The 17,223-nt window shown below is 37.8% G+C and overlaps 2 protein-coding genes across 2 annotated transcripts; both read left to right on the top strand.

Moving 5' to 3' along the window:
• Positions 1 to 415: 415 nt before the first annotated feature.
• Positions 416 to 9,652, top strand: LOC116707062 (NADH dehydrogenase [ubiquinone] iron-sulfur protein 2, mitochondrial-like). Its single transcript, XM_032544210.1, has 14 exons — positions 416 to 568; positions 1,644 to 1,747; positions 3,210 to 3,400; positions 3,855 to 3,975; positions 4,379 to 4,491; positions 4,889 to 4,963; positions 5,152 to 5,229; positions 5,315 to 5,400; positions 5,540 to 5,659; positions 7,903 to 8,032; positions 8,431 to 8,526; positions 8,784 to 8,867; positions 9,274 to 9,331; positions 9,431 to 9,652. The coding sequence occupies exons 1-14, from the start codon at positions 462 to 464 to the stop codon at positions 9,466 to 9,468; spliced, it is 1,401 nt and encodes a 466-aa protein (XP_032400101.1). The 5' UTR covers positions 416 to 461; the 3' UTR covers positions 9,469 to 9,652.
• Positions 9,653 to 9,859: 207 nt separating this feature from the next.
• LOC116707087 (high affinity immunoglobulin epsilon receptor subunit gamma-like) lies at positions 9,860 to 16,358 on the top strand. The gene is made up of 5 exons (XM_032544247.1): positions 9,860 to 10,095; positions 13,423 to 13,514; positions 14,042 to 14,089; positions 15,097 to 15,120; positions 15,254 to 16,358. The coding sequence occupies exons 1-5, from the start codon at positions 10,035 to 10,037 to the stop codon at positions 15,305 to 15,307; spliced, it is 279 nt and encodes a 92-aa protein (XP_032400138.1). The 5' UTR covers positions 9,860 to 10,034; the 3' UTR covers positions 15,308 to 16,358.
• The last annotated feature ends 865 nt before the right edge of the window (positions 16,359 to 17,223 follow it).

The following is a 17,223-nucleotide window of genomic DNA, read 5'->3' on the forward strand; positions in this document are numbered from 1 at the left end:
CAGCATAACATCAATTATATGCTAAGATACGGCAGTATAGGGTTTGTTAAATGAATAATATAATTTTCAAAAATACCTTTTTTGATTTCGTCATGAAAAATTCACAGCATGGGCTCTGAATAGTAAACGATACATACTAATATCACATATATGAGTGCAGGTTATTTTAAAGATAAAAGTGGTGATCCATCCTTTAATCAAGATAATAATATGACCTATAATGATATATGTTGCTTGTTTGATATACAAAACTTATTTTGAAAAAAAAAAAACACTCCACATTTAAACTTTAGCAACTATTACAAGTAGGTTAATGTATGTATGGGGATCATAGACTGTTTAAAATAGATGGGAATACATCATACCGATAGGTGGCAGACACACACGTTGTACACCTAATGCGTCTCCAAAACAACAGAAGAAGATAATCCTTTACGTCATTGGCCAGTCTAGCAGCCAAGATGGCGGCAACGATGTTGAGGTCGCTTACCAAATTAGGACGTCCTTCAACAAAATTAATATTAAATAATAATTTGCTGAGCCCTGGTTGTACTGTCGTGCAAAACAGGTAAGATAACAAAAATACAACACCTGACGCTTAGTGTGGCCATTGTATTGCCAGCCGTCTTGGCTTTAGCTCCACATAAATATGCACACTGAAAGGCTAATGTTAGCATAATGCTAAATAAGACGAGTATTCTCCTCAAAGTAATTCACGTCGCCTAATACAAGTTGTGAATTTGTTCTGAATGGAAAACGTCCGAACAACGCATGCATTTAAGGAATATCGCAATGTCATCCTCCTCGCAGTGTGGGTTAACTTTCGTGCTGTCTAGTCGTAACCTAAGCTGTCACGGTTAGCTGTCTGGTTATCTAATTTGTGTCAGTGTTTACCACACTGGTTCAGGCGTTGTGCGTATTTTATGCTCTGTGTAAGGTCAAAGTATATTACATATTTGACAAGAATTGTAAACAAAACGAGTCAGTTTCGGGTTATACAGCTGCAAATTAAACCACAGATCCGTCAACAATGTGGAACACTCTCAGTTTGGAACCATTGTAGCAAAAATGAAGACCTTTATCGTTAAAGCAAACGGCACATAAGTAAAGTAAACCTGCTTTTTATAAACCGTTACCCGTTACTGAAATCAGTTTAAGGGTCTTTGGAATGGTCGACGTTTTTAAATGTGTTCACTATGTAGCTAGTCCCGAAGTCAAGGGGACTTGAAAATATAGGTTTGCTATTGACGCATGCGGATACTGTTGGTCTACTGATGAACGAATACTTTTGTGCTGAAAAATGTAGCCAAGTATTGATGATGCAAAAATTTTCATTAAAAAAAATATTTTGTTAAACTAGCATGATCCAAATCTTTGTGTTTCCCTCATCAGCCAGTATGATTAGTCCCATCAGTTGTCAAGTTGGCAAGCACAGTGTAGCCCAGATCAGCACCCTTTTCGAAATGACAGGCCAAACAAATTGAGACTAAAACCTTTGTGTCAACTGTCATCATGGCTCATACACCTACCTAATGCTTTGTTGTTGTTGTTGCGTCTCTTCAATTGTCTGCATTGACTCTGAACTGAAGGCTTCAACCTTACCTTGTGAATAATTTTAAAGAATATTTTTAATGTTTTCACAGGCAGAAACAATGGCAGCCAGATGTGGAGTGGACAGAGCAGTTTGCTGGGGCAGTGATGTACCCCACTGCCATTAATGAGAAATGGAGCCCACCCCCATGGAATGGTAACATCCACACACAAAGTCCCACTGTTAGAGCTACTATTTAAAGGATGCTTGTTCCCTACTAACTACTTATTTTTAAGACTTAATTTATTTTAAAGAACAAGGCAAATGTAAAATGTTGCCAAAACTGTTTATGTACAGTGCTTAGCATAAGTGAATACAGCCATGCTAAAGTTGACTAAAAAAGGAATGAAAAATCATGTTTTGGAAATTGATCTTAATGTTTTCCTTAAAAAAAAAGAGGGAAAACCTGACCTTTAAGGACACCAATTTTCTTTGTGAATTATTAATGTATCTTCAATAAATATATGTTCTTCCTTAAAATACAGGGGGCACGAGTACACCCCTATGTTAAATTCCCATAGAAGCAGGCATATTTTTATTGATAATGTATCCTTTATTAGTCCCTCCAGGGAAAATTATAATTTACACTCTGTTGTTATTACACACATTACACACAGGCCTGAATTACAAAAACATGCTCAGGTCCTATACATGCACTAATGGAGAAATGTCAGAGTGAGGACAGTTATTTCATGGATCCAGGATACTATGCATCCTGATAAAGTTCCCTTGGCCTTTGGAATTAAAATAGGCCCACATCATCACATACCCTTCACCATACCCAGAGATTGTCATGGGGAACTTACTCCATAAAATCATCTCTCAATGCAAATCAAAGCAGCTATTAGGCTAACTGAAATCAAATTTTTTTCTGGCGCTTTGAACGCCATAAGTCGATTGCCATCTAGTTCCATCACATTGGATGGTGTTGGGGCTGCCCAACACTGGGCAGCTCACACTAAAACAATCCATGATAAATAAAATATGTATTTTAGAATTTGGGGTAAACTTTCCCTTTTAAACCTACATTGTACAAAGGACATCTACTTTTTAGGTTCTGGCCTGAGGTGCCAGAAAAGGGGCCCAAATAAGTATTATCCATTTATTATCCATCCATTATTATTTATTAAGATTAACGTATCCTTTATTAGTTCCACAAGGGGAAATTACAATCTGTTGTTATTACATACAGGCCTGAATTACACACACATGCTCAGGACCTATACATGCACTAAATGGAGAGATGTCCGAGTGAATGGAATGGATGCCATTGGAAAGGCGCACCGAGCAGTTGGGGGTTCGGTGCCTTGCTCAAGATTGCTCAGGAGCAATCTTTGGTCCGTATGTGGACTTGAATCAGTGACCCTCCGGTTCCCAACCCAACTCCCTACAGACTGAGTTACTGCCACCTCCATTTATAGTTGAAAGTCTAAATGTTTTTTCCTCACAAAACATGATCAGTTTCAATTGTTGACTGTAAAAAAAACTCAAATTCTTGCTTTTTTTAGTTCTTTATTGGATTAGAAAGTCAGACCCAGAAGCAATACCAAGTTTTATTTTTTTGAATGATTTAATTGACATTATCCCTGCCTTATATTGTTTTCTTTTCTTTTTACAGACAAAGATGCTCCTGCAGAGAAGGATGTGTCCAACTTGACCATCAACTTTGGTCCCCAGCATCCTGCAGCTCACGGTGTGCTGCGTCTGGTCCTGGAGCTCAGCGGGGAGTCGGTCAAGAAATGTGACCCCCACATCGGCCTGCTCCACCGTGGCACAGAGAAGCTCATTGAGTACAAGACCTACTTGCAGGTACTAAACTCCTTACAGTATCTGTATATAGTGTTTCTGTATTCTCCAACTCTTATTTATTAGGTAGTGGTTTCAATAACTCATACTGTATGCATGTTTTGGATGTTGTAAAATCAGGAAGTGTAGAATCAGGGGTGCTCTTCTTGGTTTTAACCAGGCTGAGAAACTGCAGTTGCGGTGGATTCAAAGAACAGAACCATAAATTGCAACACAGCTCATTGCAAAATCCTGTTTTATTGTTTTAAACACAACAACATACTGTGGAGAGTGAGCTGGAATTACTGTGTAAAAAGTAGATGATGCAAGAGCACCTCCCATATCATTTGAAAATGACAAAATCAACAGATTTGAATAAAGATGAAGAGGACCTTTATGTGTCATGTGATGTATAATTCTTGGAAGTCCCTTACCCTGTACACTTTAATTTTTACTTCCTCTTCTTTTAATGTTACAGGCTCTGCCTTACTTTGACCGTCTGGATTATGTCTCCATGATGTGTAACGAGCAGGCCTATTCTCTGGCTGTGGAGAAGCTGCTCAACATCCAAGCTCCACCCCGTGCACAGTGGATCAGAGGTACAGGCTGGAAATGGTTAGGTGTCTGCACACTGCAAATGCTTAATATTTCAATCAAATGATGCCTTACAATTACACACAAAACACTTACACTTAACTCTCACACTCACACACTTATTGTTTTTTATTAGCTCCGGTCCCCTGTGTGTGTCTGCAACTCAGCATATTAGCTGTCAGTTGCTGTTAATGGTCATAGGACTACATAATATCAAAAAGTAGTAAAAAATGCTAATTTAAATATACCAGGATGTAATGTGATATTTAAATAGCTTTTCTTGTCCAACAATCAGTCCAAAACCTAAAGATGCTAAGATATTTTTTGAAGTCTTTTTATCTATTAATTTGTTTATCAACAGAGTCATCATCTTTGATTGGTTGGTTATGTTCTGTATTGTGCTTGCAGTTCTGTATGGAGAGATGACTCGCATCCTTAACCACATCATGGGCGTCACCACGCACGCCCTCGACATTGGTGCCATGACCCCGTTCTTCTGGATGTTCGAGGAGAGAGAGAAGGTCAGAATCTTTCTGTCCTGGATGTTTTTAAAACTTTGTTCATCTGGGGAAGGTGCTGTTGTCATACCTCTGTTCTCACAGTTCCTTAGCAACAGTCTTATGTTTGCTCAATATTCCTAAAACAATTAACAGCACGAGTGTGTCACTCATGACCCCAATGTTCCTTAAAAGAAGTTACCAAGTTACTAAAAATCATGCAACTCTATGGAAGTAAACAGAACCTTTGTGACCCAAAAAACGAGACATGACTTTGTGAACTAGCTGCAGACAGTAAATTGAGTTAAATGTCATTTTAGATCTGTCGCCTACCATATAGTGGTTGCACGAGAGTTTGGAGATTTTATTTCCGATTAGATGCGCAGTCTTACTCCTAACTGCGACTTTTGTGTCCTCTCAGATGTTCGAGTTTTATGAGCGAGTGTCCGGAGCCAGAATGCACGCTGCATACGTCAGACCTGGTGGTGTGCATCAGGTAGGGGAACTCATTAAATAATGCCTGTGTTTTAGTTTGTTTTTTTATATCAAAATAAAGATCTCTTTGGGGAAAATTGTGTTATTTCAACAGCTGCAAAGAGCAACATCAAAGATGATGTAACCTGTAGTTCACTTCAACGATCCATTATGATCAGTGAAGTGCTAATGTTCTTACATGTGTTTCAGGATTTGCCTGTTGGCCTGATGGACGACATCTATGAGTGGTGCAAGAATTTCTCCATCAGAATCGATGAAGTAGAAGAGGTAAACAACTATAATCTTTTAAATCTCCACAAGTTCTTAACATGATATGGATGATCTATCAGGGAATGTTGGTTTTTCTCTGCAGATGTTAACCAACAATCGCATCTGGAAGAATCGTACTGTAGACATCGGGGTGATTTCTGCTGAGGATGCCCTGAACTATGGCTTCAGGTAACCCACTAATGAAAAATACCTCTTTCCTTCCCTTCACTTGCAGTTTATGAAATGCACAAATATTTGAGTTAGTTTGATTAGTAGAAATGTGTATGGAGTGTGATATTTATCTCCTCTCTCCTCGCCCCTCCACCAGTGGAGTGATGCTGCGAGGGTCCGGCATCAAGTGGGACCTGAGAAAGTCTCAGCCTTACGATAAATATAACGAAGTGGAGTTTGACATCCCCATTGGAAGCAAAGGAGACTGCTATGACAGGTAAACGATACAAAATAGAAAAATAGCTAATATAAAAACGCAAATAGCTGTAGTTATTATTCAACAGTGTCTTTAGTTCAATGTTCTTGTCCCTTATTTCTGTCAAGTCAGGGGCTCATTTCCCCAAATGTGCAGCATGCAAGCTGGGGCTGACGGGCTGCAGCTATCAATTATTATTAATTATTTTAGTAATCCAGTATTCTACCGATTTGTACATTGATAAATCAAGTAATCAGATAAGAAATACTTTTGTTTTATTGAAGAGCAATAATATACAATAGTTTGATTTCATTTTTGGAAAAAGCTACATTTTTATTTCCTGTATTGATTACAACATCATCTCTCAAAAACATTAAGTGCATTTAACTGCCATATTACATTGTTTTTAAAGAAAACATTTTCTAAAATGCAAAAACAACCTCAAACTAAGGCATACATTAAACATACATAAACATTACCTTAAGTTGTGCAAGTGAACTTTCAAAACTACAAGTTTCAACCTGAGACTGATCTCTAAGTAGGCATATATGTAAATATTAGTTATACTCAACCTATCAACCCTAGCTCTGGTACACTTATGCTTGTAGGTGATCAGCTGTTTCTCCGTGAAGAGAGAGAGTGGGAGAAAATGGTGCGCAACAGTCAGCTGTTTTTCCGAAGGCATAGTCAACAAGTCGGCTCATTATTGTGGTCACCACTACGCATTTTCTTGTCTTCGTTTTTGGAAGTTGTCGTGTTCGGTGTAGTTTCATCGTCCATGTGACTCTGTGATTTACTTTTGCCGGGTCCACTTCGTGGAATGGAGGATTACGTTAGACTCAATGTTTACAAACTGTACAGAGTTTTCCTTTTAATTACGTTTGAAGTGATTCCAAACGTTGGACACTTTGTCGTTTTCTCCAGCCTGTCTCTTCTCTTTCCCCCTCACTATTCAAGCTCTCTTTCTTTATTTTGTAATCTGCGCCGTCAGTGTTCTCTTAATACATCCCTGCTGTCTTCATGGCATGGGTCGCCAGCAGCGTCAGCCCCGTGTGCGACAGTAATAATCATCCGATACAACGTTGCTAACATTTATTAAATGAAGCTTTGAGGAAAATCATTTTGCATCAAGGTTTCTTAGTAATCAAATTATTCAAGTTACTTGAGGAAGCATTTCAGCCCTAAAGCTGACATTGCAATATTTTTTCCTGCAATATATATTGCAATATGAAAATAGACTGTAATTTTTACTAAATTACATTAATAGTCCTATTTAGAAAAACAAAATCATTTAAACTACTGGGGTGAGTTTGGAAGGGAGCGCATTTACATAGAAAATAAAAATAATAACGGAACTTTTCTAATATGAATCATCCGTACACCATCCTTTCTTGAACTTCAATGCTTTACAAATACATAAGCAAGAGAGACCTGTGACTACTTTTCTGAAGGGATTTTCAAGGGAGAAATTAGTCAGTTCAATACTCTGGTTGACACCATTGTATATATATCTGCTATCAATCCAGGCTAAAGTCAATGCATTGTCATTAATAATGCATTCATGTTGCTTCCTCTAAATTTCAGGTTGTGGTTGACCAGCGGGGCCTGATTTGGTAGTTTGATAAATTGATCGTCCTTGATTGTGATTGGTGGTTGGCTGTGCATGCAGAGCCTGCATGTCTCGCACTAGTAACAAACTCTGTGCATCCAAGAACACTTAAATCAGTGTAAATTATGTTATTAGACGCAGACTTCTGTTGTAGATTAGTGTTACGTTTCCAGCTTTGCGGCTCTGAACTGTAACATTAATTGGGACAGACCTCTTACTTCTTAAGGCTCACTATTTTTATGGCTGGTAGTCATAACGTCTTAATAACGTTGCATTTCTCAGATTTATTTGGTCTTTGCAGCAAACATAAAACACTGACCACTGTAGGTTCACTGCCCATTGAAAAGCATGTTTATTACTGTGTGTAGCTGCTGCTTACAGTAACCTTCCTTTTCTAAAGACACACACGGAAGAGCCTCACTTCCCATAACAAACCCCGTTGTAAAAACGTTACGTTACATACACACGTTGCCTAAAAGGGGAAGGCTTGGCCGGTAGTTTTTAACGGTGTTAAAAAGTTTACTTTTCTATTTAGCAGGAAAAAAGTTGTAGCGGTAACATCGCACATGTGCTCAACGCAATGTAGACAATATAACAAAAGCGTGCAGCTCTTATAAGTGTTTGTGTGTGTATTTGTGTGTGTGTGTGTGGTCAGGTATCTGTGCAGAGTGGAGGAGATGAGGCAGTCCCTGAGGATCATGCACCAGGCACTCAACAAGATGCCAGAAGGAGAGATTAAGGTGGATGATGCCAAGATTGCCCCGCCCAAGAGGTCTGAGATGAAGGTGAGTTGAGAGTGGGACACCCCCCCCCCCCTCCCCCACAGCTCCCTCTGTGAGGTTGTTTGATTCCACCTGCAGGCCATCAAACCTTGAAAATGTTGCACCTTTTTTTTCCTTTCTGGATTGCCCCCTGTGCTTTATCATTTTTGTGTGTTGATTACATTTCTGTGCTGTTACGAATTTGTCTTCACACTACTCTCTTTGCAGAATTAGGCCATTTTGCTGTGAAGTGCACTTAAATTTGGCTGCCCCTCAAGGCTTGAGATTACAGTGTTGGAACATTCAGTGTTGCCCTTTTTACATTTCAATCAACATGAGCAGATGGAACTCCCTCTAACGTTTGTTGTGTCATTTTCAAAACAGCTGCTGAGATGACATGTTTAATGTGCTCCTTGTCCTAGACGTCCATGGAGTCTCTGATCCACCACTTTAAACTGTACACAGAGGGCTACCAGGTCCCCCCCGGGGCCACATACACAGCTGTGGAGGCACCCAAGGTGAGACCGCTCACAACGTGCATCATATTTCTGTATAAACTGGCCTTTTGGCTATTTTGCTCTGACTCGCCGCATTAGTAGAACAACCTGTAGTTGCCCTAATAGATTTGAACCTAGCAACTCTCTGTAGATCCTCAGTACACAAGGCTTTTTGAGTCTTAATTAACTGGGAAGCCTTTGTAGGCCCTTAGGGACTTGTTGTGATGTAATATGCTTACTGGAGTGTATTTGTGTGTCTCTCCATGTGTCGCTTGCAGGGAGAGTTTGGTGTTTATTTGGTATCCGACGGCTCCAGCAGACCCTATCGCTGCAAGATCAAAGCTCCTGGATTCACTCACTTGGTGCGCACTTAAAACTTCCCCACACACTGAAATATTAAACACACCGGGTATCATTTATTTAGCACATTTAACGGCTTGTCCTTAAGGCTACTTTTAGTTCATTAAGTATGTTTTATAAAGTACTGTAGAACCATTTTTACCCAACACCTTTCTCTCTCCCTTCCTGTTCCTCTCTTAGCTCATGGGTACATGAACTTTTGTTTAATGTAGTCATTTGAATTTTGGTCTTCGAGGCTAAAAATGTCTTTAAAGTTGCATAAACAAACTATTAGAGTAGTTAGTGAGTTAACCTCCGGCTATAATCTCATGACTAATGAATATTCAATTTTCTAAGAGCCTATCTGCCCTGAATAGTGTCGGCTGTTCTTCAGTTATTCTGAATTAATGGATGTTTTCTTCCCTCTAGGCTGGTCTGGATAAAATGTCCAAAGGACACATGTTGGCTGATGTGGTGGCCATTATTGGTAAGGAACTTATTGTTGTTGAAGAATCCGGCTGTACAAAAATATGACCTTTGTACAACGTTGTACTGAGCCTTTTTCATCTTCTTCTTCTTCTGACAGGTACACAGGACATAGTGTTTGGCGAGGTTGACCGTTAACGTGATGCTGCTCATGTGGTGGTTCTGCGAAGTAAAGAGTTAATTCTCTCCTCCACACGTATGTTAGTCAGGTTCTCTTCCTGTTCACTAGCCACTGTAGTGAGGCTTTTGACCGACGACTCTGCTTATAATCAGTGATGTACAATGCCCAAATAAACCTAATAAATATTTTATGACCAAACAGCTAAGTAGTGAGTTGTATTTATTTCACCCTTAAATTGCATTAGGGTGATTTTAGAGAGATTTATATGATTTTAAACAATTCTTTTTCAAACACGTCATTTCCTTGACTAGTCTGAAAATAAAGTGTCAAAGATGACAGCAGGGACCAAAGCCTCGATGTGTGTATGTCCTTCCTCTGGTTGGTGTTAAAAGGGGGGAGTGGCCTGATGAGATCTTAGAAAAATGGACTTAGAGCTCAGACCACAACTTCCCCTGTTGTCAGTGAGGTATGAAACATTCGAGTGTTCACCAGAACGCAGAGGAAACCCACCCACAAGTTGTCGTGTTTGCTGTGTGCTGGCCACTTTGCTGTGCCCAATCGTCCGTGTTGAGCCTGTTTTACCATGGCCGTGTGGGGCAGGAACCTGTTACTGATTTTTCTGTGGATGAGTTTTGGGAGAGCTGGTGAGTTGATACACTAAATTGGGATATACTGACCTAATTCATATTCAAGAACACAAGCTGCGCTGTTGACTTAAATGGATGACCTGAGTGAATATAATGGGCTTTTGACATATTGAATTAGTAAAAAGTGAAAATACTACTTTTGACATATGTTTAATTATAGCAAGTCTTTTTATTTTTTTACTTTTGCCCTTATTCCATCCAGTGTTGGCAGCAGAAATGTAGTCACCACATTACAGTTCCTGTGAAAGGAGAAGCTGACCCTGTTGGCTCTTGTGACTGGCTGGTGTGTGCGTGTGTGGCTACTGTTTTTTTCTTACTACTGTCGTCAGACATACCTCGAACAAATAATATAACATATAATATTCAGTTTATTTCATTAGTGTCCGGTTTCCTCCAATGTTAGTTTGTATTGTATTTATTAGTTGTATTGTATTTTGCAGCAAATATTCTGCATTTTAGGATTATTAAAATAAAAAAAACATGTATGTAATACACAGCTTTACCAGCTGTCCATTAAACTACAGTGAAGTAGTACGCGTATAGACATCTATCCTTAAACTGGCAGTTAATATTGGGCATCTAATAGACCAAGAAGACGTTAACAGTTGAGCTAAAACAGTTAAAGTAATAAAGAAAATTGGCAACTTTTAATTTAATTTAAGTTTTTAAATAAAAGTTAAGTTAAATAGTTAAAGGTTCCAGCCTTTCGAATGTAGAGATTATTATCTTCTCCTAGGCTATATTTGAATAGTAAATCATTTGGGGTTTTGGACTGTTGGTCAGACAAAAAAGCAATTCCAAGACAACAACTCAAATTGTGAATTTACCAAATTAGGAATTGATTAATCAAGAAAATAATTGGGAGATTATTTTTATAACAATAATCGCAAGCTGTAGCCATGAACGGTCGCAATTCATTTTTTTCTTACATTTTTCGTGTAATTCAGAAATTTAAAGAGGTGCTGAGATATTTCAGTTATTTATTTCAAACCACAACTGACTACGGCCTACTTCTTGTATCTGTGGTTTATAAGGTAAACTCAGAAATACCTCACTTTTGAAAACATGTTTCCTCTATCCACTTAGTGTAATGAGTTAAAAAGATAGACCTGCACATAGAAATCCCTCTATGCCAATCCTCATAAAATCATCTGTCAGTTGCCGGTGTCTGGAGTCGGGAGAATCCACTTACTAGAAAAAAAAAGCCTCCTAAGTTGGCTATAGAATATGAGTGGGGCTAATTGTTATCAGACTATTTGGTTTTTTAGGGGACTTACTAAGCTGTTTCCTTTGAACCCTTGCAACATTGCGGAAACCAAAAGAGATGGTGGTGTGTTATCTACAAAACATATCTCGGCACCCAGCGAAGACAACTTGTACAGCTGAACAGAGACATTCAAAACTGAATTCAACATTTTCACTTATAGTGTAACTGTCCATCCATAACCAACATGCCAGATATGTCCAACAATAGCCATCAATATCATGTGCAATGTGTCAAGTAATGACGTGATCACAGATTTCAGAGACGGGGTTCATGTCCACTAAATTAAAGTAAGGGATGGAAATTGAGAATAGTTATTATATATTATAGTTATTTCATGTACTGTATTAGTTCAGTTGTATTTTCACTATGAGGTCAAAAGCTAACTAGTTATCTCTGGGGCAGGTTGAATGGTGTAGCTGACCCGATCATATTTAAAATTTATTGAAATTGAATTGATTTAAATATGCACTGCTTATTGTCAAAAGTTCATATTACAGTTTGAATCCCATTGAACAATGGGTGACTTGTCTTTACTGATAAAAATGAAAGTCAAGAAACAAAATACCAAAAATATGGATTGCGCTGTGCCATGTGAATCCTTTCGAGTTAAGTATAATAAGTCAGATTAAAAAAAAAAAAGATAACTTATGATAAATGAAATGTGCTAATGAGTCAGTTCCATTGTGTCTTAAATGTATTAAGTGTGTAAGTTATAGGCTTTTAAACTTTATTTTTGGTTATTGAATTTACTAATGTGACTTCCTGTCAAACCTTTTTGTGTTTAAACAGTCACAGTTTTAATTATCTCATCTTTTTTATTGAAATGAACCCACACCAAAAAGAGCTCTCATTGGTCAATGTTGTTACTGTGATGTTTTTGATAGAGCTTCTCCTTTTATCTGTCCAATTCGATTTTTAAGGGTTGAAGATAAGTCACTTTTAAATTAAATGATTATGAAAACAGTTGCTATTTAAACAGTGAATCATAAGATGGGATATGGCAAATGTAATAACAAAATAACATTGAAAAGCCATTTAAAAACAACAAATCATTAATTTGGATGATCATTTTATAATTTTTTTTCATTTTTACCTGATGGTCTGACCAAAACATATTTAATAAAACACAATATATACTAATATATATATATATATATATATATATATATATTCTTTTGGCCCTGGGACACATTCTCGTCTCAGTGTATTGCTTGTAATTGTTTGTCACTGTTTAGTTCTTAAATGTGTACAAAAATTCCAAATTTGATCACAAAAAACGAAAAAAATATTTGTGGCTGTGTTGGCTGGAGGGTTAGAGCAGGTGCACATGTACGTGGTCTCGATGCAGAGGTCCAGGGTTTGAGTCTGACCTTTGACAGTTTCCTGCAAGTCGTCACCTTTCTCAGTCAACTGTCCTGTCCATTAAAGGTGGAAAAGCAAAAAAAAATTACAATTTAAAAAAATATTTGACACTAAATATTGATTTAAAAATGGTCCTCCAGAGTCTATGATGAACTGCATCCATATCAATGGTCTGTTATTCTTTGACAGTAAATGACCGGTCACAATTTAGTATTCAACAAAACTGTATTATAAACATTTGTAACTTTTAAAATAAGTAATCACTAATGGGGTTGTATGTACAACAAAGTTGAAAACAATTATTCAAACAACAGCAATAGGATAGTAATAATGAGTAAAAGCTCCCACTGCTACAATCAGAATGCAAGTATGTTCAACAAAATAATAATCTATCTTCAAATTCACCATATTTCATATTCAGCCCTGTGCAGCCATATAAAGCATATTCTTTGCACTGTACGCCTACTTATGTAATGGCTGCTGTTGCTGTTTGTGTCACAATCTGAAATGGCGACAGCGACGTTACATAATATGGTTTTGTAAATGATAAAGAAAAAGCCCCACTGTCACATGATTGCCAACTGATACATTACGGGATATATTTATGCAATAAATATGTACTGATGATGCCAATGTAATCACTTATGCTGTATGTAGAAGGACTGGTATTAAAGGGATTTCCTGTGCTTTCTTAGCTGCTCTTTCAGACCCACAGATCTGTTACGTGCTGGATGGTATCCTGTTTGCATACGGCATCCTCCTGACCGCTCTCTACTGTAGACTCAAGGTCTGTATGTTACATTTTCGCCTCTTTCGACAAATGTTTAAGCAAAAACAGAATCCCTTTTGATTGGGAATTGGCAATTACATTTTTCATTGAATGACGAAAGACAAGATGTAGTATCATTAAAAACCAATCTGGTACATGATTAATGTTAATGTAAAATAGGGTGTCGTCAGCAAAATGAAGCACATTCAGAAAGCGGAAAAAGGTGTCAAAGACTAAACATTTTTGCTTGAATAAATTAATCATAATCATAAGATTTCTCAGTGCAGTTTAGATTTAGATTTTCTCATTGTGAAATAATCGTTTGCTCCCAAAATAAAACTTAAACGAGCCTGGGCTTGTTTGCTTTCGACTTTTGTCGTGTCATGTACCAGGAGCATGGAGTGCAATATATGCTTTTGGCCAGTAAATAAGAGTTAAAAAGTTCATGAAAATACAATGTAAAAATGACTTTACAAATGGGTGGTAAAATACAGTTTGTCACACTTGTTGTTCTTTCAACTTTCACTCATTTAAAACTTCTGCAGATCCTCAGTGTTCGGGAATATGCAGCGGAGAACGCAAAGGGCAAGAAGGTAAGAATAAACGACTGAACTGTACATACGTGCCTAACATAGAAATGACTCATGGTCTAAAATGGATGTAGAAGGCTTAGAACAAACTGCATAGCAGAGAATGCAATTCACGACAGCTCAAACTGGAGTTTCAGTGAACAAACCAGAGGCGGAGCTTCTCTGGAGACAAAAATAATCTCACCAGTGAACTTCAGCAGGGCAAACAGCGACACATTGTTTTTATCTCAGCAGCCCAGCGCTGGCAGCTGTTAAAGGATTCTGACGCCTCTGCCCCAGCTGTCTCATCCTTGTCCAATTAAAAGCCTATTTTCATTAACTTGCTTTCATTAGTGGCCACCTTCAACTACCTGCGCTGTTTAACTGCTAAATTCAAGGTGGATGGACATTTTTAAATGAAAAATAAAAATGATCAGCTTTAAAAACAACTTACTTATTGGTTCATTCATGATCAAGACATGCATGTTCCTGGGTTTAAAAGTAACGTTCTCAGCATGGGGGGGGGGGGGGGGGCTGAACCTAGCTCACCCAGGGGAGTGTGTGCCCCATTTAGGCTGAGTCTTGGCAGCGGACAGGGTTGAATCCCACCTGTGGCCTTTGCTGCATGTTGTCCCCCCTCCCTTCTCTTTTTCTGTGATTAAAAGCCCCAAACTAATTTTAAAAAAGAAAAGAAAAAAAAAAAAAGTTGCTGCATTACATTACATACATTGATTTACTCATTTGTATTATTTCCTATAAGTGGCCACAAACGACACAGCCTAACCTACTACAGCATACACCACACCACACACACACCACGCGAACACAACAACACACACACACCACGCACCACACCACACCCCACACACACACCACCACCTCACACTACTCACACAACACACAACACACACTTGCACTTCTCCCATAGCTTGTTCTTCCTCTTTCACAGGGTTCATATTTTATGTTCATATTGTATGTTTTATGTTCTGAGTCCTTCTGAATCTGATGTTGTTCTATTCTATCCCTGACAGAATGTTGAAGAGGGCATCTATACGGTGAGTTGTGTTACTGTGATGTAATGAAGTAAAAAAAGACAGCTAATTGCTTAATTATTATCAAAATTATTATTATTATGAAATCACAGTGTAGAGTGAATTTCTCGTTTTCATTTTCCTGTTTTTCCTCCAGGGTTTGACTCCTCACGCCGCAGACACTTATGAAACTATTGGCACGAAGAAGTGAATCCACGACAGAGCTTTTCCTTTAACCCTTTAGTTCTACGGGTATTTTCACACATCTTCTTACATTTACCTTTTTAAGGGTATTTGCAGATCCCCATGTGTTTCATATCAAAATGTTCAGAACAAACTCAACTTTCTGTAGAGTGATGTCTACAATTTTTCCAGAACAATGTGTGAAGAAAACTAGTCTGATATAAAAATGTTTGTGTTGTTTTTTTGAAATTCCTCAAATCTCTTTTGAAAACAATCCATCCCATCAACTTATGTGTTTTCCAAATTGTTTCGGTGCTTGAAATGAGTTTACCAAAGTCTTAAAGTTATGTATGATTCAAATAGTAAATATATGTCTGATATACATTTTTTAAATATCATTTTTCCACTATTAGTATTGTAGAAGTAGGAGTTTTGTCAAACATTGTTTGGACTCAACGGTGCGTCTTTTGTCCTCAGAGGGTTAAATACCTTTTTTGGTTTTATTTAAATATTCCATATCTAAACTTGCTTATTAGACTTGTGAGAATAAGAGAATGTGAGATTGCGTGGACCAGTGTTCATTTCCGTTTTGCTTTTTAAGGGAAGTTACACGACACAGAAATAAAGAAGTTGTGCCCAAGATGGGCAGCCTCAGAAATGCTTACCCTTGCTGTAAGAGTTTTGTTATTTTTTTACTGTTATGTTGCATATATTAAATTTTCATGCAAACACATTTTAAACTGTAACGCTTCAGACACATTTTATAAAACAAAAAACAAAATGGGTGTTATATTTCGTGTGTATAGACTGTTTAACTAACTTCCTCTTTCAGGCAATTTGAAAGATGTCAAATTATGATTAATAAGATAGCAGGTTTAGTGCAAGATGGTAGATAGTAAAAATAGCTGCGTTCCAAACCTCAGAGATACTGAGGAGTGTTTCCTGCACACCACCAGATGGCAGTGATTGTGTCTTTGGTGTTCCATACCCCACGGACTGTATGAAAACTCATGCATGTATGATGCAGAAAGCTCTTATACATACACAGAAACTATTAAATGTTCAACTTGCTTATTAAATATCTTTTGTCTCTCTTTGAATTGCAGTGGTATGTCAGGGCCACTCTGTTGCCGAGATAAAGGTCTATAATGGGCAGGGGGACCAAACTCGATTTCACTAAGAGCCACACTGGAAAATGGGAATCACATCAAGGGCCAGGCATTTACAGTGTATTGACATGCTTTTTATTCAATCAGAAAAGTAAAAATATTTTGACTGTATTATTGTATGTCTCATATAGCACTCTCATTTACAGATTGGTCGACACAAAGCCCATATAAAAGTTAGCAAAAAAGTTTCTTAGCCATTACAGAAATGAGCAAATCAAACAAATCAATAATGTGGATTATATTTTTTTAAATGTAATCACAGGCCTGAATATGCAAACTCTCTGGTTCTGTGGGACTTTCTGAGTGTCAAAGGCGGGAAATCCTCTGAATTTTCCTTTGAGTGTCGCGTCTTTCCCGTCTTTTTGGTTTGGCGGACAACTAGACGGGCCCAAATTTTATTGTGAACCTAAATTGATATTCAGGCCGGATTAAAATTTGCAAAAGGTTGCATTTGGCCCAGGGGCCTTGAGTTTAACACATTTTAACACATAACGATTTAGGGAGTGGTAAACCTCCAGTCATCATAAGGTGAAAAACCACAGAAAGGAATAAAAATGATAATTTTGGTTTGGCTACCAACGGTTTGTGTGAAGCTCCTAAAGATTTCTGTCTGAGAAGTTGTAATCTTAGCCCAGATCAGACTTATTAGAAACATGTTTGACATGTAACCAATAAAGGAGAAAAGGGTTGTAGTGTGATGGAAAACAATGCAGGAAAAAAAAAACATGAGGAAGTTGGAGATGATGACATTTCATTTGGAGATTAAATGATCCAA

This window comes from Etheostoma spectabile, chromosome 19 (genome assembly GCF_008692095.1).
Source record: "Etheostoma spectabile isolate EspeVRDwgs_2016 chromosome 19, UIUC_Espe_1.0, whole genome shotgun sequence".
Taxonomy (NCBI): domain Eukaryota; kingdom Metazoa; phylum Chordata; class Actinopteri; order Perciformes; family Percidae; genus Etheostoma; species Etheostoma spectabile.